Source organism: Branchiostoma belcheri, unplaced genomic scaffold (genome assembly GCF_001625305.1).
Source record: "Branchiostoma belcheri isolate BF01 breed outbred unplaced genomic scaffold, Haploidv18h27 scaffold76, whole genome shotgun sequence".
Lineage (NCBI taxonomy): Eukaryota > Metazoa > Chordata > Leptocardii > Amphioxiformes > Branchiostomatidae > Branchiostoma > Branchiostoma belcheri.
Genome location: NW_017804420.1, coordinates 1,344,001 through 1,367,251, shown reverse-complemented (window position 1 = coordinate 1,367,251; position 23,251 = coordinate 1,344,001). Strand labels below are relative to the sequence as shown.

The 23,251-nt window shown below is 40.8% G+C and overlaps 3 protein-coding genes across 5 annotated transcripts in view; 2 read left to right on the top strand and 1 right to left on the bottom strand.

Annotated features, from left to right (window-relative positions):
- The window catches only part of LOC109485483, a 34,963-nt gene extending 24,742 nt beyond the window's left edge, over positions 1–10,221 (top strand). For both annotated transcript variants that reach the window (XM_019789151.1, XM_019789152.1), the window contains 4 exons: positions 791–1,227; positions 1,517–1,693; positions 2,052–2,133; positions 2,568–10,221. In XM_019789151.1, coding sequence (XP_019644710.1) covers positions 791–1,227; positions 1,517–1,693; positions 2,052–2,133; positions 2,568–5,302 — 3,431 coding nt within the window. In that variant the 3' untranslated portion in view covers positions 5,303–10,221. The remainder of the gene's footprint in view (positions 1–790; positions 1,228–1,516; positions 1,694–2,051; positions 2,134–2,567) is intronic.
- A 10-nt stretch (positions 10,222–10,231) lies between these two features.
- Positions 10,232–12,468, bottom strand: LOC109485484 (chondroitin sulfate N-acetylgalactosaminyltransferase 1-like). The gene has a single exon (XM_019789154.1). It carries the CDS (start codon positions 12,383–12,385, stop codon positions 10,805–10,807), a length of 1,581 nt encoding a protein of 526 aa, XP_019644713.1. The 5' UTR covers positions 12,386–12,468; the 3' UTR covers positions 10,232–10,804.
- Positions 12,469–17,388: 4,920 nt separating this feature from the next.
- On the top strand, positions 17,389–22,039 carry LOC109485485 (NFU1 iron-sulfur cluster scaffold homolog, mitochondrial-like). Of its 2 annotated transcripts, none has more exons than XM_019789156.1 (9): positions 17,389–17,525; positions 18,308–18,433; positions 18,810–18,916; positions 19,236–19,371; positions 19,630–19,696; positions 20,074–20,191; positions 20,479–20,542; positions 20,958–21,138; positions 21,480–22,039. In XM_019789156.1, the coding sequence occupies exons 1-9, from the start codon at positions 17,488–17,490 to the stop codon at positions 21,576–21,578; spliced, it is 936 nt and encodes a 311-aa protein (XP_019644715.1). In that variant the 5' UTR covers positions 17,389–17,487; the 3' UTR covers positions 21,579–22,039. The 2 variants fall into 2 exon arrangements, with proteins under 2 accessions (XP_019644715.1, XP_019644714.1); XM_019789155.1 differs by lacking the exon at positions 17,389–17,525 and adding an exon at positions 17,718–17,921.
- Positions 22,040–23,251: the final 1,212 nt, after the last annotated feature.

Sequence of the window (23,251 nt, the reverse complement as noted above, 5' to 3'; positions counted from 1 at the left end):
TTATACAATCCAAATCAAATGGCACAAGCCTGGGAGTTGGTTCTAGAAAGGATTTTGTTTGAATTGCAAATCAAATTCAAAGTAATGTACATACATTGTATTACTCTACCAATTGCTTACTAGTACTAGTACCAACCTACAGGAAAATGGATGGGCAAGTATGTAAGAAATAGAGGTGATGCTATATGTTGAGGCTCAGTACATTACTCTTGGTATGTAAAGGAATACTTCTGATTCTAATAGCTTGATCTTGTCTGCAGCAAGTACTGTAGTAGGCTTGACACTCACCTAGGTTGTAGGAGGGAGACTACATCACAACAAGTTACACAACTCCATCTCCATCTAATCAAACTATCATCTGCCTTTTCACCCTATTAACAAAATATTTTTTTTCAGTAAGTTCAGTGGTACATAGATATGGACAATGCAGCAATTTTTCAGTGTTTGCATTCTCCAGATGGTCAATGTCTTGCTTCTGTTGCTTGTACTTTGTTCTCCTCTAAATGGGGTAGATAGAATATTATGTAAGAAGTCTTTGTTTGTCCTTTTCCAGTTTGAATGTTTGTTTTGTCATGCTGTCCTTGTATGAAAGATGTGCAGTTTCCTTCTCACTTTTTTCGCATGTATGTTTGCAGGATATACAAGTAGGTATTAGAACATTTGTGAAGCATATTCCCTGTCTCAACCAACTGCTTGTAAATCCATGAGTTTGAACAAGATTTATCCTTCCTAACATAGCCTTTGAAGTATGGATCTGAGCGCAAATTCATGTTGTAACCTCTATTTTCAGAGTCAGTTGCGTCAGAAGGCATCTACACCAGATACCTGGGATGTTCCGAAGACTCTCTCAGTCTGTCCTCGGCCTCCAGTGGTGCCTCCTACGGCCACGCCACAGAACTCACCTCAGAGAGCTCCAGCCCAGTCCTCAGAAGAAATTTCAGTCGGAAGTCGTATGAGCACCTGAACCAGGACAGCAACAGAAGCAGCAGCAGCAGTCCCAAGCACCTGTACGACACGCCGAACAAGGCGAAAGAACTGTACGACACCCCGCGTATGCACCACGCGGAGATCGGTATCGTCAGACCGATGTCACAGAGCCAGGATATGGACCAGCCTTTCGCGATGTCATCAGAGGAGGACCTTCCACTCAAGGTGGACAGTAGGTCCCAGTCTGTGGGAGCGGTCAACTATGACGTGCCAAAGAACCTGACCAAACTGGCAGAAAAGGTGAGCCACAAATGTCTGTGTGGCCCTGAGTCACATGTAGGATGAAACTCCTCCTTACTCCAAGTCGTAACAGCTTCTCAATGGCTATTGTGGTCAAAGGCTTTCAAAAAGTCTGTCTTAACCATTGTGAAAATGTTCCTGACCTTTTCAGATTCCCTACAGAGAATGTCTATCAAGCCTATACCAGATACTGTGTTGTGTAGAGAAACCTGTCCAACATGGGTCCAGTCACTCCAGTGAAGTACTTTATATATGTATGAACTGTTTTGTCTCTCCCTTCTTGCCTTAGATCCCAGCCGTGCCAAGCCAAGGCCAGGATGACCACAGTCACAGAAGGGACACCATCTCCTCTTCAGACTACATGGAGCTCGGCAGTGATGGAGCCTCCTCACTTAGTGACATGAAGAGCCTGACAGACTCAGCCATTGACACTGCCAGCTTCTCTACAGACCAGGATAAACGCAAGGTTGGTTCCTGATTTGGCCATTGCACCAGTCCATGGTACTAAAACATCCACACTAACATTGCTGTTCCTGTCCTTGGTGCTAAACAACATCCACACTAACAAAACTTTCCCTGTCCTTAGTATCCACACTATCACTGCTGTCCCTGTCCTTGGTGCTAAACAACATCCACACTAACACTGCTGTCCCTGTCCTTGGTGCTAAAGAACACCCACACTAACACTGCTGTCCCTGTCCTTGGTGCTGAACAACATCCGCACTAACACTGCAACAATGTACAAATTATAAGACTATGTCAACAGATATGGAATGGAATGGAGTTTTTTCCAGTTAATAATGACTATTTCTGTGTTGCCCCAGTCTCCGGACCCAGACACTGCAGATGAAGTGTTTGAATGCTCGGATGGAACCCTGAAGAAAGACAACAGTGATGGCGAGGAAGGTATGTGTCACTCAGACAATTCAAGTGTTTTATACTTAACTTTCATAACTAACGAAGGCTGTATGATTTGGCATTATGGCCCTTTGTCTGTAATTGTTCTGACAATGGCAGAGATGCTTACTGATCAGTTTGTCCTCTCCTTGTCTGGTGGATAGCATGATGTAGAATGTGTATTATGACATGCATGTCATGGCCAACCTGAAATATGATATGTTTATTCATACCTGAACATTGTATAACATGACAATATGTATACATATGTATTAGTAATATGTAATAGTGCAGCAGCTACACCTAGCTGCTGAACAGATGAGAACCAGTCATTGTTGCTTTGGAAAAGGTGATAGATGTCAAAGAAACATGGATATGAAAACCCCTGGTTGTTGAATAAAGAAACTTCTTATACATTAATGTTGCATTTTGGTTTCCCACAGATACCTCTGAATGTGGGGACATGGATGAGGATCTAGACAAGCTGAAGCAGGGAGACGAGAAAGACCAGAGGATAACCTCACCTGCGTCTCCCGTCCCGTCCTCAGAATCGGGCCGGGGCAGCCAGTATGAGATGATGACTCCTCCTGGGTCCGTTACCGGCGACAGTGCCATTATGGAGGAGGAGGGGATGATCGGTACTTACGGCACCATGGCAGAGAACCAGGGCCATGCCAGACAACACAGTCTGAAGGCGTATCTGCAGATGAAGCCCATGCGCTCACACAGCATCGGTGGTGCGGTTGGCAGGAAGGACGGTCCTGAGCAGTGGTATCAGGTTCCTCGTGAACTGTGCTCGCCCACGGTTGGCAGGAGAGGTCAGGGCAGGCCCCTGTCGAGGGCAAGCTCCGACGAGACGTCCAGTAGCAGCAGCCCCAAATCCGTCCCCAGGGAGGGCCTGGTCCAGGAACCGCTGTACCAAGTTCCGAGAAAACTCTGCAGTATGGGCCAGGAGGAGGCCACTGGGGAAGACATCTATGACAATGTTGCGATGAAGAGGTGGCAGCTTCTTAAGGAGAAGGTCCTCAAAGAGCAAGAAGCAGAAAAAGAAGCAGAAGAAAGTGCCCAACGTGCAACACAGAGTCATGGAGGTCCAGTATCCTCGTATGAAGACATGCAGCCGGCAATGGAAAAAGAGGCAGCAGTGCAGGAAAGACCCAAAGGAGCAGAAGGGGTACATGTAGCGGAGTCCTATGAAGCCATGGAGCCAAGAAACATCAGCAAGAATGTGCCTGTAATGAAAGAAAGTTACGAGAGCATGGTACCAGGACTTAAACAGCAACCAGCAAAGGGGGTGGAGGAGGAAGAGGGACCACAATATGAGAACCTGCCATTCTGGCAACAACAGAAGCAACAGCAGCTTGCTATGGAAGCAGCTCAAGGTCAAGCTGAGAAATCCCCCATCAACTATGAGATGATGGATGTCCAGTTTGATGAGATGCCCATGGCAGACACATATGGTGCTATTCTTGGCAAGACTCCTGTAGTTGAAGAGACCTATCAGGTTTGCCCTAAAGGTTCTCTTGGTGGGATGTCATATGAAGACATGCAGCCATCCATCTTGAAGAAAGATCCCTTCTGCCTTCTTAATCCAACTCCATCATCAACAGGAGATTCCTCAAAAGAATTCTTCACATTACCTGGAAGAAAAGTTTCACATGATTCTCATGAGTCCACTGACAAGTTCAAAACCCTGAAGACTTTCAAAGGGGTCCCATCTCCGTCTTTGAAGAGGAAAGTCCTGCCGAAAGAGCTGCAGGGTGAATATGAAAATGTTGCCGGACTTATTCGTGGAACGCAGGGTCTGAATATCCAAGGTAAGGGCAATGGGTATGAGGTGATGGAAGTTTCCAATAAAGGAAAAACAGAGATGCCAAGCTCAGATATTTCTGCTGAAATCTACCAAAATCTGCCGTCACTCACCACTTATAAAGAGGGTCAGAAGTCCACTTTGAAGGACATCCCGGCAAAAGAGCAGTATGAACTTATGGCAACTCTGAAAGAAATGGAAGACTACGAAAAAAGTCATAACTCAAAGGGACAGAAGTCAACTGGAGGTGGCGTGAATAACTCGAAAAAAAGAGGAGCCTACATGGACATGGCCCAGAAAGTTCAAAAGTCTTCTGGTAAACCACGTCTGCAGCAGCTACAGGGCGACTTGGATGACATCTTGTCAGGGGAAACAGAAACAGATCCAACCTCCCCCAAGTTGACAAGAGCGTCAAGTGCTCCAACGAAACGCATCTCTGTCAAAGATGCTGCACAGATGTATGAAGTGATGACGCCCAATCAGAGTGCTGAGGCTAGTCAGTATCGCGAGCGTTGCCATACTGACCCAGCTAGTCCAAAGCCGAGGAGCTTGAAAGGGACTGACAGTAGTTTCAATTACGAGGTGATGAACCCAGAGGTGACCCATGCAGGCGATGTTCTACAGAGGCGCCACACTGACCCTCCTTCTGGCACACCAGAAAAATGCACCAAAGAAGACGTTTCACAATTTCCGCTTAAGGGTAGTGGAAAAAAGAAGAAACACGAAAGTTCAGCCTGCACGATAGAACGTCCAAGACACGGAAAGTCATACGGCAAGGTGAACAGGGGTAAGATTCTGAAAGGCGGCATATCAGAGTCAGAAAGTGAGTCGTCGGGCAGTCAAGCAAGCATCAATACACAAAATACAGAGTCAGGCACGATGAGTCCTCCTACCTCACCCTCTCACAACCCAACTGCTGCCCAGAGGTTGGACATTGCCAGAAGCATGGCAGGAAGCTCGGGTGCCATGCACAGTTACATGAACATACCGCCTGTCTCAGAGACCGAACCTACGTACATGAACCTGCCCTCATCCCACCAGCACAGTGCGATCGTGCCAGAGGCAAACTACATGAACATCCCCAAGTCCACAGAACACATCAGAAAGCAGCTGAACTACCTGTCACTCGACGTCTACAGCATGGGCGGGGGGTGGCGCCCGGGGAGAGGGACCCAACCGCGTACGCTGAGATCGACGTCACGGCCACACAGTCTGCCCATAAGGCTGGACTACAGCATGCTTTTCACTCCAGAAAAGAACTGCTCAAAGATAACAGTGACATCTGATAAATCTACGAACAGATTTGAGCTGTTGATTGATGGACAAAGCACCTCTGTTTTGCATGGTATTCATGTCATGATGAGGTGAACGTAAGTTGTTGTCAATTCTCTTATTGGACCACATACTGCTTGCTCTGCAAATTCTTGTGAGGCTTTGCTTTGGGTGAAACATCTGGTTGTAGCTGAAATTCCAGTACCCACATTCTGCTCAAAATGCCCTCTCTTTACAGATCGATTGAAACGTGAAGGTAACAGTTGAAAATTGATTTCAAAACCTCCACAACAAAGCTTTGTTTTCTGACAATCTGGAATGAAGGCTTTTGACCTAATGCTGCAGGCCTCTGTTGGAATTTTAAAACTTCAATCAGTCGAGCACTAGGTGGAAGTTTTGAGTTAAGAGAGTGTATGTCAGGGGTCCTCAGCAGCTATGGGGCGTCATTTGATTGTATATTGGAGCAGGCCTCCATTTGCTAAGGACCCACAGGCTGGCCATTGCTGTCACGTCTGGTGTGCCTGAAGTTTCCTGCCTGTCTGGTACGTACGGGTTGATCTGAAGCTTTACAACAAAATTTCTATTTTGCGGCTTTGAGAGCCAAAGTTAGTAGGCTGTACATTACAGTGTGGAGTGGGGTGGTAGATTGTGACTAGTAGAGACCTTGATGTTAATAATTCTCTGACATGCAATCATGCCTGTATATAGTGTCAATGTTGGGTAACTGTTTTCTGTGGTTTTTGAAACTTGAGTTTCTGAATGCCAGCACACTTGGCCTTTACAGCAGGTGCATGTGCCTTTTTAGATGTGTTTTGGCTTCTGTATACCATTCTTAGGCATTGTTGTATTGTACATTTGTAGGACAACATTGTGATCATTTGTATGTACATGTATATGTGTATGTATGTATTGTATACATTAAGTTAAGGATGGTTCTTTATCACATCTGTCATTCTCAGGACCTTGATTCAACATACCAGCTTTGTCTGCTTGTAGTCTGGCTTAGAAGACATTCCGTTCAGATCAGAAAACCCATGCTTATAAGTTGAGTCCTCTTTGATTGGCATTGTTTTCACAGCCTGCTGTGTTAAGAAAATTTGCAAAAACCTACTCGGTAGACTTGTGTGCAAAATCATGCACAACAATTCAATGATCTACTTATTATCATGAAAGATTCAATAAGAACTTGTCATTGACTGTTTCACAGCAATTTTGAAAGTTCTTGGTGTAAAAGTGATATTAATCAATTAATATATTGCAATTGAAATGGTAATAAGAAGGAATGCAAGAAGCAACTACCTTGTGCAGTTGCATAAATCTTGCTAACCGTAATTACAAGGCTGAATGGGGAACGTAACCTGGGCCTGATGCCACTTCATGTAAGTCTCCATAGTCTAAGAACAGACTGATGGAGTGGACAAAAGTTAGCACAAAGTGTCCCAAGCTACAATGTAATAAGGGATGTACATGTGCATCATTTTCTCCTATGGTCCATCCTGAGGTTGGCAAAACATTGTTTGCAGATATTGGAGTTAAAAACTCTCCTATGTTGGCCATTTCGGTCAGGATCTTGTTTGATGATTCTGAAATATCCATTAGTGGAAACACCTTTTGGTAGTTCTAGTGTTGCAACAGTTACTGTAAACAGTAACAGTTTCCCCTTAACATGGCCACTACTCACAGCACAACACTGCCAGAAGTTGAGATGACCACAGTGGACATATCCCCTTATTAGATGCCACCGTAACATAACAGTTACCTTGTAGGTCATAGGATTGAATGGGTCCTTAATGGAAGGGTGGCCATGTTTTGGGTTAGTACATGTTACATGTTGTAGAAATACTTGTTGCAGTACCACAGTCTGCCATGTGGTGTCCCTTTTGAACTGTGTTGTGGCATGTATGATTGATTTCTTCAATGGAAGCCATTAGAAAATTAGTTTGGTAAAATAAATCTACAAAACATTTCAATAATAAATACAAGAAAGAAAGAAACAGTCAAGTCAACATAGCTGGTTACCATTTACATTTGTCAAATATTTGAAGTGCAATCATGCTTTGACTGTCAAATGTCAAAAAAGATGAAGAAAATTTAGAACCAGTGCTACACAGTGATAATGCCAGCAGCCAGAATGATAGAGTGGCTATGACGGCCTATGGTGAACTGTTGTCCCCTTCATGCAGTATCTTTTGCACACACTTAGAATTATGTCTTGAAAAACTACTTGATGTTAATGTGCAAAATGATGTATCATGTAACTTCTACTTCAACTTAGCTGTGATCTTAATGATCTGCAATTTCAGTCCAGATGGGGACATATTTTTTGTAAGGACAGATTACTTCACTCATCGAAAGAGTTGGTGACAGAATTTAACTTTGATAAAGGGAACAAATTGCAAAAGAGATGTTGAGAGAGCGATATGAATATTTTAAGTATTGATAAGCCAATATACATTGTAAGAGAATTATATGACAACTTTGAACTGATGCAAATCTGATCGTTGTTCAGACACTGCATTTGGTACAATTTGTTTTTATTTATTCATTGATCTGATGGAATGACAAAATACAACTAAGATACTGTACAACTTTTGGCCAGGATTACAAATGGTACACAGAGATTAGGGTAGAATTTTTTTCTGATGGAAACATGAAGCGTATTGATTGGTTTAACCACAATATGGGCCTGCTTGGGGAGAGTTAGTTTGCAAAGAATGTTTTTCGCATCTGTTTAAACATCTCACAAAATTCTTGTACATGGTGTAGAACCTTTTGATCACCTCCTCTTCAGTATTTCTACTGGGTGCTGACAGCCTGTTGGCAGAAGGTACTCTGCCTGCACAAAATCTGGAACATAACATGCATCGCACTTCTACAGAACATATTTTTTTAAGGTCGTGTTCATGTACTTGAGGATGACATCCTGTTTGTAGTTTTGAAATGTTGTGTCAGAAATACAAAATACTGATGCAATACGTTCTGCCAACATGTTTGATGCTGCGCTAACATCCCCACTGGATAGAAATGTACCCTTCCTTCTTGTCAGGATTATACAGAATGCAGCAGAGATCACAGGTGATGATACCACCAAGGTCACCTCACAAAGTTCTGTTCAACTGTTTCTTTTCTTTCACCCCAACTAGGTGATTCATTCTACTGGGAAATTGCTTTCTAGATCTATTGTCACCCCTTTTGTTCACTATTCTCTTATAAGCTGATAAAATAACTTTAAATTTATTCATGAATAATCTACACACAGAAATTCTTCATAAATAGCAATCAAGTGCCTTGAGCTGACATTGACCATGAGGACTGGTTGCCATGGTAATGTAAGCAACTTGAAAAGACTCACACATGATACTATTGAAGATTTGATTCAAACTTTGTACATAAGTGATTGTGTTAAATATAATGAAAATATACTATTTATTTTGAAAGAAATTGTTACACTTTGTATATGGCAAGATCTTTTTTCACGGTGCCTTGATGGAGAAGACGACACCTTTTGTGTCTTGAAGTAAAGAAGGCTGGGAAGGATAGTATAACACAGGAGTGACAGCCTTAAGTTTTAAGATGAGAGCAATCTTTATGAATATGAAGCATGGTATAAGCTTTTATGGTTATTGGCAGTGTTAGTATGTATTAGTCATGTACATGTTCAGTGGAGCAAAGTGAAGTATTTTGAGTATTATGGTTGCAATAATGTACACACTATCAAGTGGCAGAAAGGTGTTTGGAAGGTTCGTGTTGAATTTTATGTTGCAAAGTAATTTTAATGTTTTAATAAAGGTTGTTTTCCTTCGAAGTTGGATGCTGTGTGTGTCTTCCCATGTGTCTAAAGAAACAATGGTTATTGTCATAATTCTTGTACAGGTTTGAAATGAGATGATTTTAGTGCTCCCTAGACACATAGAAGGATGCCAAATCATTACATGTAATACCGTTATGTTTGTTTTAAAGACACAACTGGAGACGTCAAATTTGTTACATTTCATTGTTTTCTGGCATGACATGCTTGCAGTAAAAAAGTACAGTACTAGTAGAAAAAAACTCATTACCTATAATTTGACTTTATCATATTTTCTTTCTTCAGATAGGAACAAAAGTACATGCAATTGCAATTTACAGCATTTTGGACGTTCAAAAAGGGACAACTTTTGATTAATGTGACAAAAATATTTAAAGTTAAAGAAGTTGTAAGTACAAGTACAACAACGCTCATTAAGAATTCTAACACAAAGTCATCTTCAAAATTGCTACAATTATCTTATAATATAATATATACATATGCTTCTAGACCCTTAAATATAACATTGTTTCATGTCCCATATCTTATTGTATTAACATATGTTCTAGCCTTACAGGTCTTTCAGCTTTGGCATTTTTTGATTGATATCCAAGTATATGTACATGCCAGTGCACTTTGATATGCCGTACTCCCAAATGAGCCTGACAGAAGATACCATGAGACTGAACTACTAGTAACCTGATGTTCTGGTTATGTAATTTAAATTCCCATGGACACTAGTACTGTATATCCTAATGGATCTCATAGAGCAAAGCAGTAATTTCTATCTTCACATTCTCTACTATAGTTTCATCAACAGTCATTAAGCTGAAATACAAGTCGGACAAAAAGGAAGAGACAGGCCAGCTATACTTGACTACATTCAGAACTGTGTTAAAGCTAAAGGAAGCTGGAACATTGGAATTTCTAGAGGTAGTTTCTGTTTTTATACTTCCTTTTAGAAAATTAGGTCTACTATATGCAATACTCTTTGGAACAGTTTAACATGGGATAGATTTACATTGGCATATCAAATTATATCGTACAGTACACTGTATTCTGTCCATTTTTGCTGGTTACTCTAAACAATTTGTACGTGACAACATTAGAAAATCAGGAACGATTGATGTATGATACAAATTTAAACAACAAAAAAGTTTGAAGAAACAAGTAAATAAGAGGCCAGAGCCTTGAATGGTTAAGCAACTGTTTTGGAAGAAAGACAGAAAAAGTGAACTTGAGGTGGTCCCCATCTGCAATATAGTTCCAGCTGCTAGGTGACGCTGCTGCAAGTCCAGGCTGATACAAAAGCCAATTCCATAACTGCTGCCAGCTAGGGTATAAAACATATCTGACTAATAGTACAAACAGAATGAAATAACAAATACTCCTATATATATTTGCCCTGATTTCATGATACATATGGGCCAATTTTTAAGAAAAAAATATATACATGTATACTTCCATGTAAGATTGAACTAAGTACAGTGAAATTAGCTCGGGCTAAAGGCCTTTGATGAGCACAATGATACATGATAAGATCGGACAGAAAGTTAAGTAGCTTTTTATCCACCAATGCTAAGTACCTAATAGTAACAATCCATCCAGTCTATATATGTTCATGTATATTGTCTACACAATTCAGTAACGATGAACATGCTGCTCATTTTAACTACAAGAAAAACGTTATCATAATGCTATACAATTTCGAGGCACTTGGATCTGTCTTTGTAGACTAACTTTTCCTGTAATCTCTACAGCTTTCATCAAATGGATATATTGATACTGTATGCTGTAGAAATTGGAGTTGTCTAGTGTTTTCTGCTGGCTTTGTGAGCTTGCACCTCTTCTTTGAATGCCAGCATCCCCAGCTGGGCATGTGATGCCTCCCCAACTGCCTTGGACTGGATACACATCCTATACTGGTCCTCAGACAGAGTCACGTCACACGTTTTCTCATGGTACAGATGAAACAGTCCTTTCACAGGGACTCGGATCACCACCAAGTCGCTGGTCACGTACTTGCGGTACAGGCTGACGTCCTCCCCTCCCCACCCCTTGATGTCAAGGTCAAACCCTCCGATGTTTAGGAAGTCGGAGAGATATTGGCAGGTCATACCGAAACCAAAGTCTCGCCAGAATCCCGTATCTTTCTTCACAGTCAGCTGCTGTTCCAGGGGAGGGATGCGACTCTCCTGGGAATACACAATGCTGGGGTTGTACAGACTGAAGAGGATGGGATAGAACACCTTCTTCCCTGCCACTGTACTGTACCGACAGCGGTCCAGGAAGTCCATTGTGAACCAGATGTCCACGTCACAGAAGAACAGAAGCACGTTGCCCTTGTCCCAGGCCTTGGCTCCGACTTCCAGTCCCTTACCCCTTGAGAACTCCTCGTTGAGTGCAATGAGTTTGTAGTAACTTCTCTGGCCTGTCTCCCTGGCGATGCTTTCCAGAGTGTTCTCTACTTCCTGCAAGTGTTCCTGTCCGAAGTACACCACCGTGAGGAACACCCTCCGGTCATGCTTCAGCCCCACTTCCCTGAAGTTCTGCATGAAGATACGGAATGCCTCCATGCGTCCTGCCAGGGGAAGAATGATGTTGATGGTGCTCTTGGATGTTTCGAAGACCTCGGAATTCACCCGTAGCAGTGGCCCAAATGGACGGAATATCTCCATACGGTGAATGCGTCCTGATACCCCTGATCGGAAGAAAAGCTCATACTGGGTGCCTGTGTTTCTCTCTGTGCGATAGAGCCCTTCAACAAAGTCATTTACACTAAACTGTTTGCTGTCCTTGGCCTTCTGGCTATTTAAGAGTTCGAGTGCATATTCTACTGCTTCAATAAGTTCATCTTTTTTGTCTTTCCTGGTCGGCTTTTCCTCAGGATGACGGTACAGTCCCATCTCCAGCTGGTAGATTCGCTGTGGCGTGAACATATTGAATGGTATGATCTCATACTCATTACGTATACGGAAGCCATGCCGCACTTCCGCTTTGTCAATCTGTTGCTGTAGGTAGTCATTCAAGTCATCATTGTCGTTCACATGGTCATCGAACACTTGGACCACCTCGTTCACTGGTTGTGCACCCTTGTTGATCTTTTCTGTCCGTCTTGCAAGTTCGAGTTTCAGTTCACTGATCTGCTTCTTTAAACTTGCCACATATTGCTTGTGCTGCTCCTCGCGCTCGTTGAGAAGTGTGAGGTAATAGTCTTTGTCTTGATAGTCCATAGCTGCCTGCCTGCTCGCTGGATCATTGCTGCCACCTACCTTACAGTTCAGGTAGTGCAGAGAAGTAAAGACTGCCAGCCCCAGCAAAAAGAGAAGGATGGGAATGCGTGTACTGAGTGGTAGATGCTTGAATTTGCTAAGCATCATAGTGGCAAACATGCTAATTTCAAGCAAGGGGGTGATAAAAAAGTGTTGGGCAGTTTCAAAGACGTAACATCTACAGTTTCACTGGTATCTGGAAGTACATGTACCTGGTGACCAAGTATTCTGTCATCATTTCTAGTTTAGTTATGATTGCTGGTAGGTATTTTGTGTGATACAGGCCCTACATGTATATAGTAATCTAATGAAAGATAAGTCAACAGTGAAACATAACATTGGTCACCAGGATTTCTATCAGTATATGTGCCACTCAGTAATCTGACTCCAGCGAGCAGTTTGAATATGGCATCTGCAGTTCACAGGAAGCTGTAAGGGGGCACTGCTTCTTGAGTTCTGATGATTTGCTGCCAGTGTCTGCCATTCATGGCATGTAAACACCCTGCAAATGTGACAAAAGAGGTTGGTGATTACATGGAATATAACCCATCAAATATAGGGATCAGTTCAAAAAGCAGCTTGGTAATTTTAACCAACTGCTGTGTAAAATCCTTTCAGTCACTATATTTCTATTAGGTGAAGTTCCGGTGAACCCCTTTGAGTGTTCAAAATTGCAATATTGGAATTATTCAGACATCAGATCTTTGGTATGAATTGTCACACACAAAATAATGCCTGCAGCATAATGCCATGGTACCAAGAAGGATCAAGGATATTATGTAGTGACCCTGCTCACCAATTATCCTGGATGAAAAGTGATTAAATATTTATACGTAAGGCCAGACCAATTTAATTTGTTGGTTCTCGGATTTTTTCAGAAAAAATATGAAGCGACAGGGCGAAAAAAAATAAAAATAAAAACAGGTCCAGGCATCCCATTATAGGCTTAAATGCTACAGAATGAGCCATGAAGTCAACACAAAAGGCTGGGTTAAAATTTAAACATTGAATTTTGAACTTTTAATCAAACCACTGCAATGATAGATGGGAAAACTGTAACAACTAGGAAGAAAAGGACTTTCCTCAACTGTTGGGGGCAAAACATGAGCATTTTTCAGATGATTCAGGACCAGAATCAAATTTTTTTTTTTGCAAATCAGAAAAAAAACGAAGAGGCGAATCCGAGAACCAACAAATTAAATTGGTGTGGCCTAAGAAATCTTACAATACAGGTGAGCGCCATGATGTCATGACCAGCAAGTGGCAGGCAAAAGGCGGGTGACGGTTGGCTGATTTACCTATCAATAATTTGCATATGTCTTCATGCTTTCTGCATGTGTATTACATCGATGTAAACAAAAACAGCAAACTTGTATTGGCACTTGCAATACAAGAACACCTAGCTATTTCCTGGCCTCCTATGGGCAAATTGGTAACAGACACACAAATATGGGAGGTCAAAAAGGAAAGAGGGATGATCATAATCTTTAAGTGGAATTTGAGAGGGTTTTAAAGGTGAAAGAAAGCACCAGTAGTCTAGGCCTGGTAGTAACGGGTATGGTAAGAGGGAATCTGTCATCAATAAGGCTCTAAGACCTTGTACTTGTTGAAGACCGCATACAATAAATCAACTTGTCTCGGACATAGTTTACCTTCAAGTTCAACATGTTCACTTGAACTCCAAGTACATCCTTTCCAGATGTGACTGGCATTTTCTAATTTGCCTCACCTTTTACTTGTGAACTAATGTGAGAAAGCACTATTAGTTTGAACTTCTTTTGCCCCATGGAACAAAACGGAAACAAGCATCACCAATGTTGACTAGATAACAAATGAGCTGAAGGTCATCGAAATAAAAGTATATCTCAGTCATTGTCGAGACTTTGGTGTTCAAGCCTATGAATCTCTGAGTTAAATATCAACTATTTGCACTACAATACCAGAGGCACTTGGTAGTTTCTGGGGTTTCTTAGACTGGATTTGAGTTCAAATCTCTATCTGTATAGCCAGTATATAACTGCCCTTCAGCCTAACACACCAACTCCATATCATTGCGTGTTATCTCCAACAAATGCTGCTCTAGATAATGTATAAAAAGCACACATTACAACATCATATAAATTGCTGCCATTCTCCAAGATCTACATGTACATGTTGTGTATATGTAGATCCAGACTTTGGTTGCATGTAGACAAACACATTTACTGACACATCCCTGCTAGTTCTCAACTGTGTGTTAAGAACAGATTTAGCTCAGAAGTGATCAATTATTGATAGTTACCAGTAGCCTTTTAAGGTCTTTAAGGCCTTAAGGTTAGTAGCCATTTAGCATGAGCCTAGTAATAATAAAAGATTATGATTTAAGATTATGATAAAAGCTAATTTTTTTCCTCTCTTATGTACATTTGCCATTTAAGTCTATCCATTTAGTTGGACAAAGAAAGGCACCAAGAATTATCCCCCTTTAATTTTGATGGCTGAATGTACATGATGATGGTAACAAAACCTCAACTTTGACCTAATTTTCCATGGTATCCATCCACCTGGCCAGACAAGACCTAACCACTATCATCTCTCATTATGCCCACTAAACTGCTGAAATAAGAAAACTTGACCAAAGTAGGAAAGTTTACACCCTACCTGTGCCTTCCAGTCCCAAAATCTCCAAAATGCACCAAAACTTCCAAGAGAAAAAAGGATTTTCAAAGGTATTAACTAGGCACTACAATCGTGTTCCCATTTTTTGGCCTCCGCTGCACAACGCTGCACAACTGGTGTCTGCTCTCAAACTACCTTCAGCTAGTAGAACATGAAGATTTGAAGGCATCAATTAGACAGAACCAACTCAGACTGGCAGAGCAGGGTCAAGCTGGTCACTGGCAATATAAATCACAACATGCTCACACTATAACACATCACCAGAACATAACACTATTAACGGATATTACTACTATACAGTTTAATTTTGATTTCAAGAATTTCTAGAACAGTCCATAACTTGTGACAAAAGATGTGTATTAATTATATGTATAATTATAAGTGTCTAATCTTCTTGGAAATAGTGGGACTACAACCATGCAAGTAAACATCATTTAGTCTTGTTAGAGTGACATGCAACCTGCACATCAGGCTTTTTTCATTGAAAAAATAGATTCAATATAAAAAAGGCCAAAGTAAGTGTCTGCAAAAAGGTAAGATGATGATAATAAGGGTGTCTTTTCAACATTTTATATAGTCTTCACATGATTTGACCTCAAAAGGTACTGGGCAAATAAATGATGTCTCCCTTTACAAATCTATCTGAATTTACTCCAGATGTCTGCCTGTTACTAACCTCCTTTTCTTGGAAGAGAAAGCAGTGGGGTATGTAAACATGCAGCAGGACTCTGCGAAGGGCATAACTTTTAATTTGGAGAGCTAGCACCTAGGTAGTGAGGAGGAGATTTTGAACTAGTATGTGACACATAGACTAAGGGTGTTTGGGGAAAGAAAATTCTTCACTAGTTGTGGCTTGCAATTAAGTTGCCTTAAAACGTCATGGCTCACCTTTCAACAAGAGCCAGTTTTGTGAGGCCAAATGGTTTTCCATAATTTAATTACTAATAACAAAGTTGTCACCTTAGCAACAGTTACTAAACAGCAACAGTTAATAAACAACGCCATTTCTAAAGGACCAATTTCCCAAACATCAGGGGTAACATAGGTAACTCTAGGATGGGACTCACACACCATAACACCTACCGGTACATGGCATTGTGTTTTGTGAGAAAAATGCACGTTTTAGACCAGAGTAGCTGTTTACAATTTAAACGTCCTAACACACACACTTGTCAATGTGTCATAATCATGCTGTCAATATTTCATCATGGTTAGATGCTCAGTAACACAGCTATACATCAGTTTAAAAAATGAGAATAAAAATTGTGAGGCAACGGCAAACTAAAAAAAAAAAAAACTGTCAGCAAAACCAATATGTCACATTTATATTTTCAGCCAGTATACATGCAAGGACATAATGTCCTTGATATATGCAAGTACAGCTCTTTGGAAATCTTATACAAAGCAGGAGGGATACCAAAAATAGTGTCAAGCTGAAAAAACACTTAATCCTGACAGAGACCATTACTCTTACATCTAGTTCTTTTGTGGTCAATTCTACAGTCTACTGAACATCAAGGTTGAATGCTCACCAAACCAATTAAAAAGTGGTTGGTTTTACACAGGTACATGTATGTGTACGAGAACCAAATTACAACTTTTAAGTGAAATTTGCTTACTTCAGCATGCGTGTGTTATCTGTGTAGTACCTTTCTTTATCAGTTAGGATGATTTGAAAGATGGGAATTCAACAGGTGCCACATGGGGTGATAATCTGATATCAGGCATAACAAACAATGCCTCACCATTATCATGTTATCATAACTTCTAAAAACCTTGGAACAAAGAGAGAACTTTTTTCCAAACACAGCTGTACAAATGTAAATCTATTGTGACATGCATTTAATGGGAGTAAAGCACAAAGAAAAATAATGTTTTTTTTTTCCTTTCAAAATTACTGATGCATACAGGCTGAGTTGTCAACAATAGAAACCCAAAACAATGTCAATATGTCTATTGCCTGCAAAAACAACATACATATATTTTCACTTGAAAAGATCATACAGACAAGATATGGCCTTTTAGATGATGTACCATTAATTCTAAATATGGTGCATAATAAGGCAATCAGAGATGGCAGAATTCACCCCCTAACCCATACTGCTTTGCAACTATTCCAGTCCCACCAACAAAAATAGCAGGGGATGTTAATCAATGTTAAGAAAATATATGGTGATGTTGGGTTGTTTATATTCCAGAAATACACACACACACATACAAACTAACAGACAAATAGACGTCAAAATAATACTTCAATCCCCTGGGGTGAAATACTTTAAGTAATCAGGTTTTGGTATTAACAGATTATCAGAGTGCTATCAAAACGACTCTTCCAAATCATAATTCATAAATTTATCAGATCATGATGCGCACACACTTCCATTTTACTTGCCGCATTTTGATGTCACAAACGACTAAAACGTCGTCATAGGTCACGGCTAGCAGTGACCCGGGAACCAGACACCATATGGAATCACTCGGAGTGGGCAACTGACAAAACCCCCGTCCCGTTATAATTTGTACCGTTATTATCCAGACCAGGATCACTAACTGGCTGATTTGCGATGATTGAACAACCCCTACAACCGTCACCCTTTGCCAAGTACTATTTTCAACGATCATAGAGTGTTGGAAAATTCAAGAAATGCGGGATATACTAGTAGCAGAATAATTTTCCGCCACCACAACATACATGTGTATGGCACACAGGAAGAAACGCAAACATTTTCCTCTTCAAATGCCTAATAAACTTACCCGAATATACAACGATCAGGTAACGATACCTACATCAAAATGGGCTGTACATGTAGCGTAGGCCTTCGAGATCTATGTTCTCAAAGGAGAAGCTGATCTTTCGCCTGGAAGTCGTACCTTGGGTGGAAATATGTGAGGAATACCGTCCGGACCGTCAGACTGTGAAGCTGCCATCTTTCTTTGCGTCGTGGAGGAAGATTTGCAGACGACAAATGGGAGTTGGAATGCACCATTATAATAATGGGTATGTAATTTTGTGCAGAGCTATAAAATTAAGCACACTTATATTTTTGCAAAGAAATATGAATGTTAAAATATAGTTTATACATGCAAATATGCTAATGGTAGTGTTAATGTAAAATCAAGTGTTAAAATGTGCCACACTGTTGTGCTTAAGTTTTATTTTAATACCCTTGCTTCCCCATTGACTGCTTGTGTCGTCCATGCTAACCTCTTGCTCCCCTCCCACCCTCATAATAACGGTCCCCTCAAAACAGCATCAGACCTGTTGATACATGCTGCTCATTTTTTGCCCTCAATACAGCAAATGGTCATGATAGCTAATGTTATATGTATGAATCTGCCTGGAGTGACAACAAATCATCATGACCTTTATACATTTACCTGCAGTACTGATAACATACGACAGGTGGCGTCACAGCGCAAGGTGAAGACGAACAAGATGGCTGCCCGTGGTTTGCGTCTGCTGCGATTTCGGTCTTTCTTGCGTGATTTCTCCGCTCCGAAGCGATGTTTGTAAGTTGAACGTTTCTCGGCGTTAACTTGAGGCAAAGTGTTATGCAATAGTTCTAGTGTGCTGGGTATTAAGGAACGTTGTATTCAAAGACATGCTAGAAAATGTGTTCATATGGTGCGATCGATGGGAGGGGGGTGAAGTGAAAATGCGCACCTCCAAATTATTTCCATCAAGGAGGTTTAATAGAATCTTATTCAACAAAATTATGAAGTGATGTCAGAAGTCTGATCTGCACTTTCTTGTTAAGAACTCAGACGAATGCATGACATTGTGATGGAGGCATGCCCTTCCACTACATCATGTTTGTAACCACATTTTCACTATCAACCTGGTGGTTATTATGTAAGGTATGTAATTGAAATATTACTTTTGTAGACCTGGGCGGTTGTACAGTGGGTTACAGAGAGTAAGAGGCCCAGAGGGATGTCCATCTCTTCTGGCCAGACCAGTGGTGTTATCATGGGTGGGACAGCAGCAGCAAGGTCAGTAAAACCTTCCCAAACCTCTGACTGTTCATCTGAAGTCTTTGTCAAAGACTCACAGAGCAATCCAGCACTTTTGTAAGGTCACGTTATGTAGATAGCACATGTGTCTTCAAGAGCGGTGAATCATTAGTTGCAGAAAGTTTGTGGCACCCTCCGTCTCTGTTGAGGGATTTTCAATTTCTTGAGTTCTTGGGAAAGCACAGTTCGAACTGGTACATGTATCATAATGGCTTCTACCAACACAAACTCACTTTCAAGTTAACATGGATACTAGTACCTTACTTACTGTTCTTTTGTTTTGATTCTGTTGCTGCAGCACGAACCATGTTTATCCAGATTCAGGAGACACCAAACCCCAACAGTCTGAAGTTCCTACCAGGCTGTGAGGTTCTAGAGACTGGAACATTTGACTTCCCCAACCACAGCTCAGCACATGCTTCTCCTCTGGCAAGGTTGGTATACACGTGGAAGGGAAGGGGAAAGGCATCTATGTTGACTTCTATGTTGACTATGTTTTTGCTCCATTTCTTCATATTCTGCTTCTCCAAACAAATAAAGTCAATGACCTGGTCCAGACAGCTGACACTGTGGTAACTGGTGCTGTAGCAGACAGCCTATGGTATTGGATTACATTATGTAGCAATTGGCAGGACAGAGCTGCAGGGGCTGGTCACTATGTATCTGATTCATTGTTTTGCTGCCTATTTCAGACAACTCTTCAGAATTGAAGGAGTGTCTGGTGTGTTCTTTGGGAGAGATTTCATCACTGTCACAAAGGTGAGGAAGAGATAGATGTATGATTCAGATATGTTTGGACCAGGATAGTAATCCTTAATGATGTGGAACTGAAGGTACTGTACATATGCAAAGGAATGATTCAAATCTTTACTATTATATATTGCTTAACTCTTTTGTAAAAGTAATGTATTGTCAGTTCAATTCTTTATTCACATATCAACTTTCCATTCCTATATATATGGCATTAAAATGTTTTCAACTTTTAATGACAGAAATATACAAATATACAGTAAGTGCATATACATGTATACAACACTGACATGGCAGTTCCCAATCACTCTGTACAGCGTTCTATTGTCTGATTGTACTCTACTTGTTATAAGATTCTTCTATCAAATACCCCTCTACATATGCAGTTGGATGATGACACGTATGACTGGCAGATTCTCAAGCCTGACATCTTTGCCACCATCATGGACTTCTTTGCCAGTGGACTCCCCATCCTGACAGACGAGCCTGCTCCAGCTGATACAGGTCAGTCTTTAGCCTCCTGCACAGACTTTGCACAGAGAGCATTTGTGTTCTATGAGCATGGCTAGATGGCAGTTTATTTTCAGGAGAGCTGTATCGAGGGAAGAGACAGATACCGCTCCCCCTGATACAGCTTTCAATCATGGCACATGTCAACATCCAAGGAAATGATCTAAATATAGTACTTGTCCATTCAAAAAGGAAAATACAATGCATCAGCTGATGAGCAATGATTTCAAAAGATCCTTTCAGTTTTGTAAAACTTACGGTACTCTTGTTGTTTCCTCCAGTCATCCACCCAGATGATGATGAGACAGTACAGATGATTAAGGAGCTACTGGACACCAGGATCAGGTCAGTTGTCACTGTCCCTGGGAAGTACATGGTTTAGACAGAGTAGAGGAGACGTGGATTCTTCAGCCAAGTAGGAATTTGGGTTTCCAGTTGGGGCTGCTCTTCATGTTTTGATTTGTAGGATTAGACCAGGAAAGAGTGGTGTGGGTGAAATCATTTATCATGCAATGCTCCTTCTTCCTCTTCCTTTTCCTCCCTTCCAAACAAATAAGGTCAATGACCTGGACCAGACAGCTGTCACCATGGTAACTGGTGTTGTAGCAGGCACCCTATGGTATTGGATTACATTACTGAGTATGTAGCCAGTGACAGGACAAAGTTAGAGGGGCTTATCACCATATAGATGTATGCATTTAAGAATAAACAGAGCAGTAGATCATGTGAAGTTAACATTGAATTTCCTTTATAAAACCAGACCCACGGTGCAGGAAGATGGCGGAGATATCGTGTACGTAGGGTTTGACCACGCGACGGGGATCGTGAAGCTGAAGATGCAGGGGTCGTGCTCCAGCTGTCCGAGCTCCGTCGTTACTCTGAGAAGCGGCGTACAAAACATGCTGCAGTTCTACATACCAGAGGTGCAGGGGGTTGAAGAGGTAAGATCAGTACAGTGATTTGTCATATCTGTTAAATCATTGAATGTGAACTTCTTTCCAGCAAACTTTATTGTTTAAGTCTGGAAATGTAGTTGGTTGCAGATTGAAGGGATGAGTATTCCACAGCCGTTTGCATGAATGAAAAATAACTACATGCAGTTCATATCAAGAATATATTTACTTACACAAGTAGCGCTCATGATTAATTTCATCCACTTTTTTTGTGTTTAGTTGTCTTTTATATCATACTCGTCATTCCTGCAAACTGGCTGTTCTGGCTCTGAGATTGGAATCATGACCATAGCATACACGCAGTTGAATGTGCTATTCCCATACCTCAGGCTGAAGATGAAGTGGACAGCGTTGCCAAAGAAGAGTTTGCCAAGTTTGAGGAGAGAATGAAGCGAGACATACAGGGCAAGAAGGAAGCTGAAGACTAGAGAGAGTACAATCTGGACAGCATTTTTCTGACCAGTGACAGACAGACAGCTTGTACATACATGTGTTCCTAGCATGATGCCTGCAATGAATACTAATCTTGCGAAAGTACGGATGATTTTTTGCCAGTGTAGTGTACTCGAGTGTACATTGCCCGAGCGTATTCACAGCACTCTGTTGTATTGGGATGGAAAACGGTTCTGTTAAATTTGCAGGCTGAGTTGGAACTGTTGGAATTGAACATTACTGCTGCCAAGGACAGACTCGTAAAGGAATGGACAAAAATTTTGTCTTTGGAAAACACACAATTAGCAATCATCATCATCATGAGCCTCCATCCCTCTCAGTAGTATTAATGTTACAAAATTCAGTACTTGTGAAATGGGCCCTATGGATATGAAAGTTTTTATTACATGTACAGTTAAAGGAAACAGTAACAGAAATAAAATGACTTGTTACCTGATGTTTGTGTACTTGAATGTGTATGCCATTGTGTATTGTTATGATAATTAATGTTTTTTTGCTGTAATTATCATACACGTGTATACAGCTAGAAATGTTACTTTAATGTATTTCTTAGGACTTGAATGTATTTCTTAGGATATTGAATGGAACTATGATTGAAATGTATTAGTGGTACTTTGCACAAACTGGCTATGAACATTGAATAGACCAATCATGACTGTGCATCATAATTAACAGTTCAACCAATAATAGCATGGCAATTACTGGTTTGGCCAATGAAAGAGTGGCTGCTTATCTGTCAAATATTTTGCATATCCAGGCTTTAACAGTCGGTGGGCTTTGGGATTCGTCGGTAACCTCACTTCCTGATAATTTATCTAATTAGAATTATCAAATACTACCAGTATTGAAATGGTACATTGTACTTTAAAAGGAGGTGAACAATACCAAAGGGGGCTTTAAATTTTGGTAGAACATTTTGTGTGTGTCCCCAGGGCATTGGTCCTCAATAGATGATCAATCAGGTTGACTCCATAAGTAGGTTTTATTGGCTAATTAGAATAATAAATGATAGCATGCTGTCCTTAATGCTAGACAACGTTTTCACAAACACTCAAGTTTTAACATTAAAAAAATTTCCACCATTATTTATGATTTTATCATTTCCTTCGTAAAATTAACAGTATTCTTGGGTTGTAGCTTTCTTATTCAACATTTAGTCCTCGTTCATAAAGTACACTGCCTGTAGTTGCTTTGCTTTTATTTATTTTTTTAAACCATGAGTTTGCTAGTTCAAATGAGTACATTGCTCTCAGTCCTAGCAAAGGTTTAGCTTCGGCTTATATTCTGTGTGTTTTTAGGCATTTTCATCTGGCTTTCTTTTTTGTACTGGTGTCTTTTCTGTCAGCCACCATAAGATCGGCTTGGAGATAAGCATGTGTGTCATATATAATAAAAAAAATACTAAATTTGTACCACCACAGAATGAATATACATGTATGTCAGTGAAAACTATCTTTCTACCAGATCATTGATACCATGAGATATATTGAAAGGCTTCTCAAAGACAATCTGCCCCTATCAAAGAGAGACTTTCACAGGTAGAACAAAAGGTGTGTGTCTGTTGTGGTCCATTAAGTACCAACAAAAGCTGTTATCAGATGGAAGGATACCCCTTGGGTGCACTTGTGTATTCCTAGGTGTATTGCCT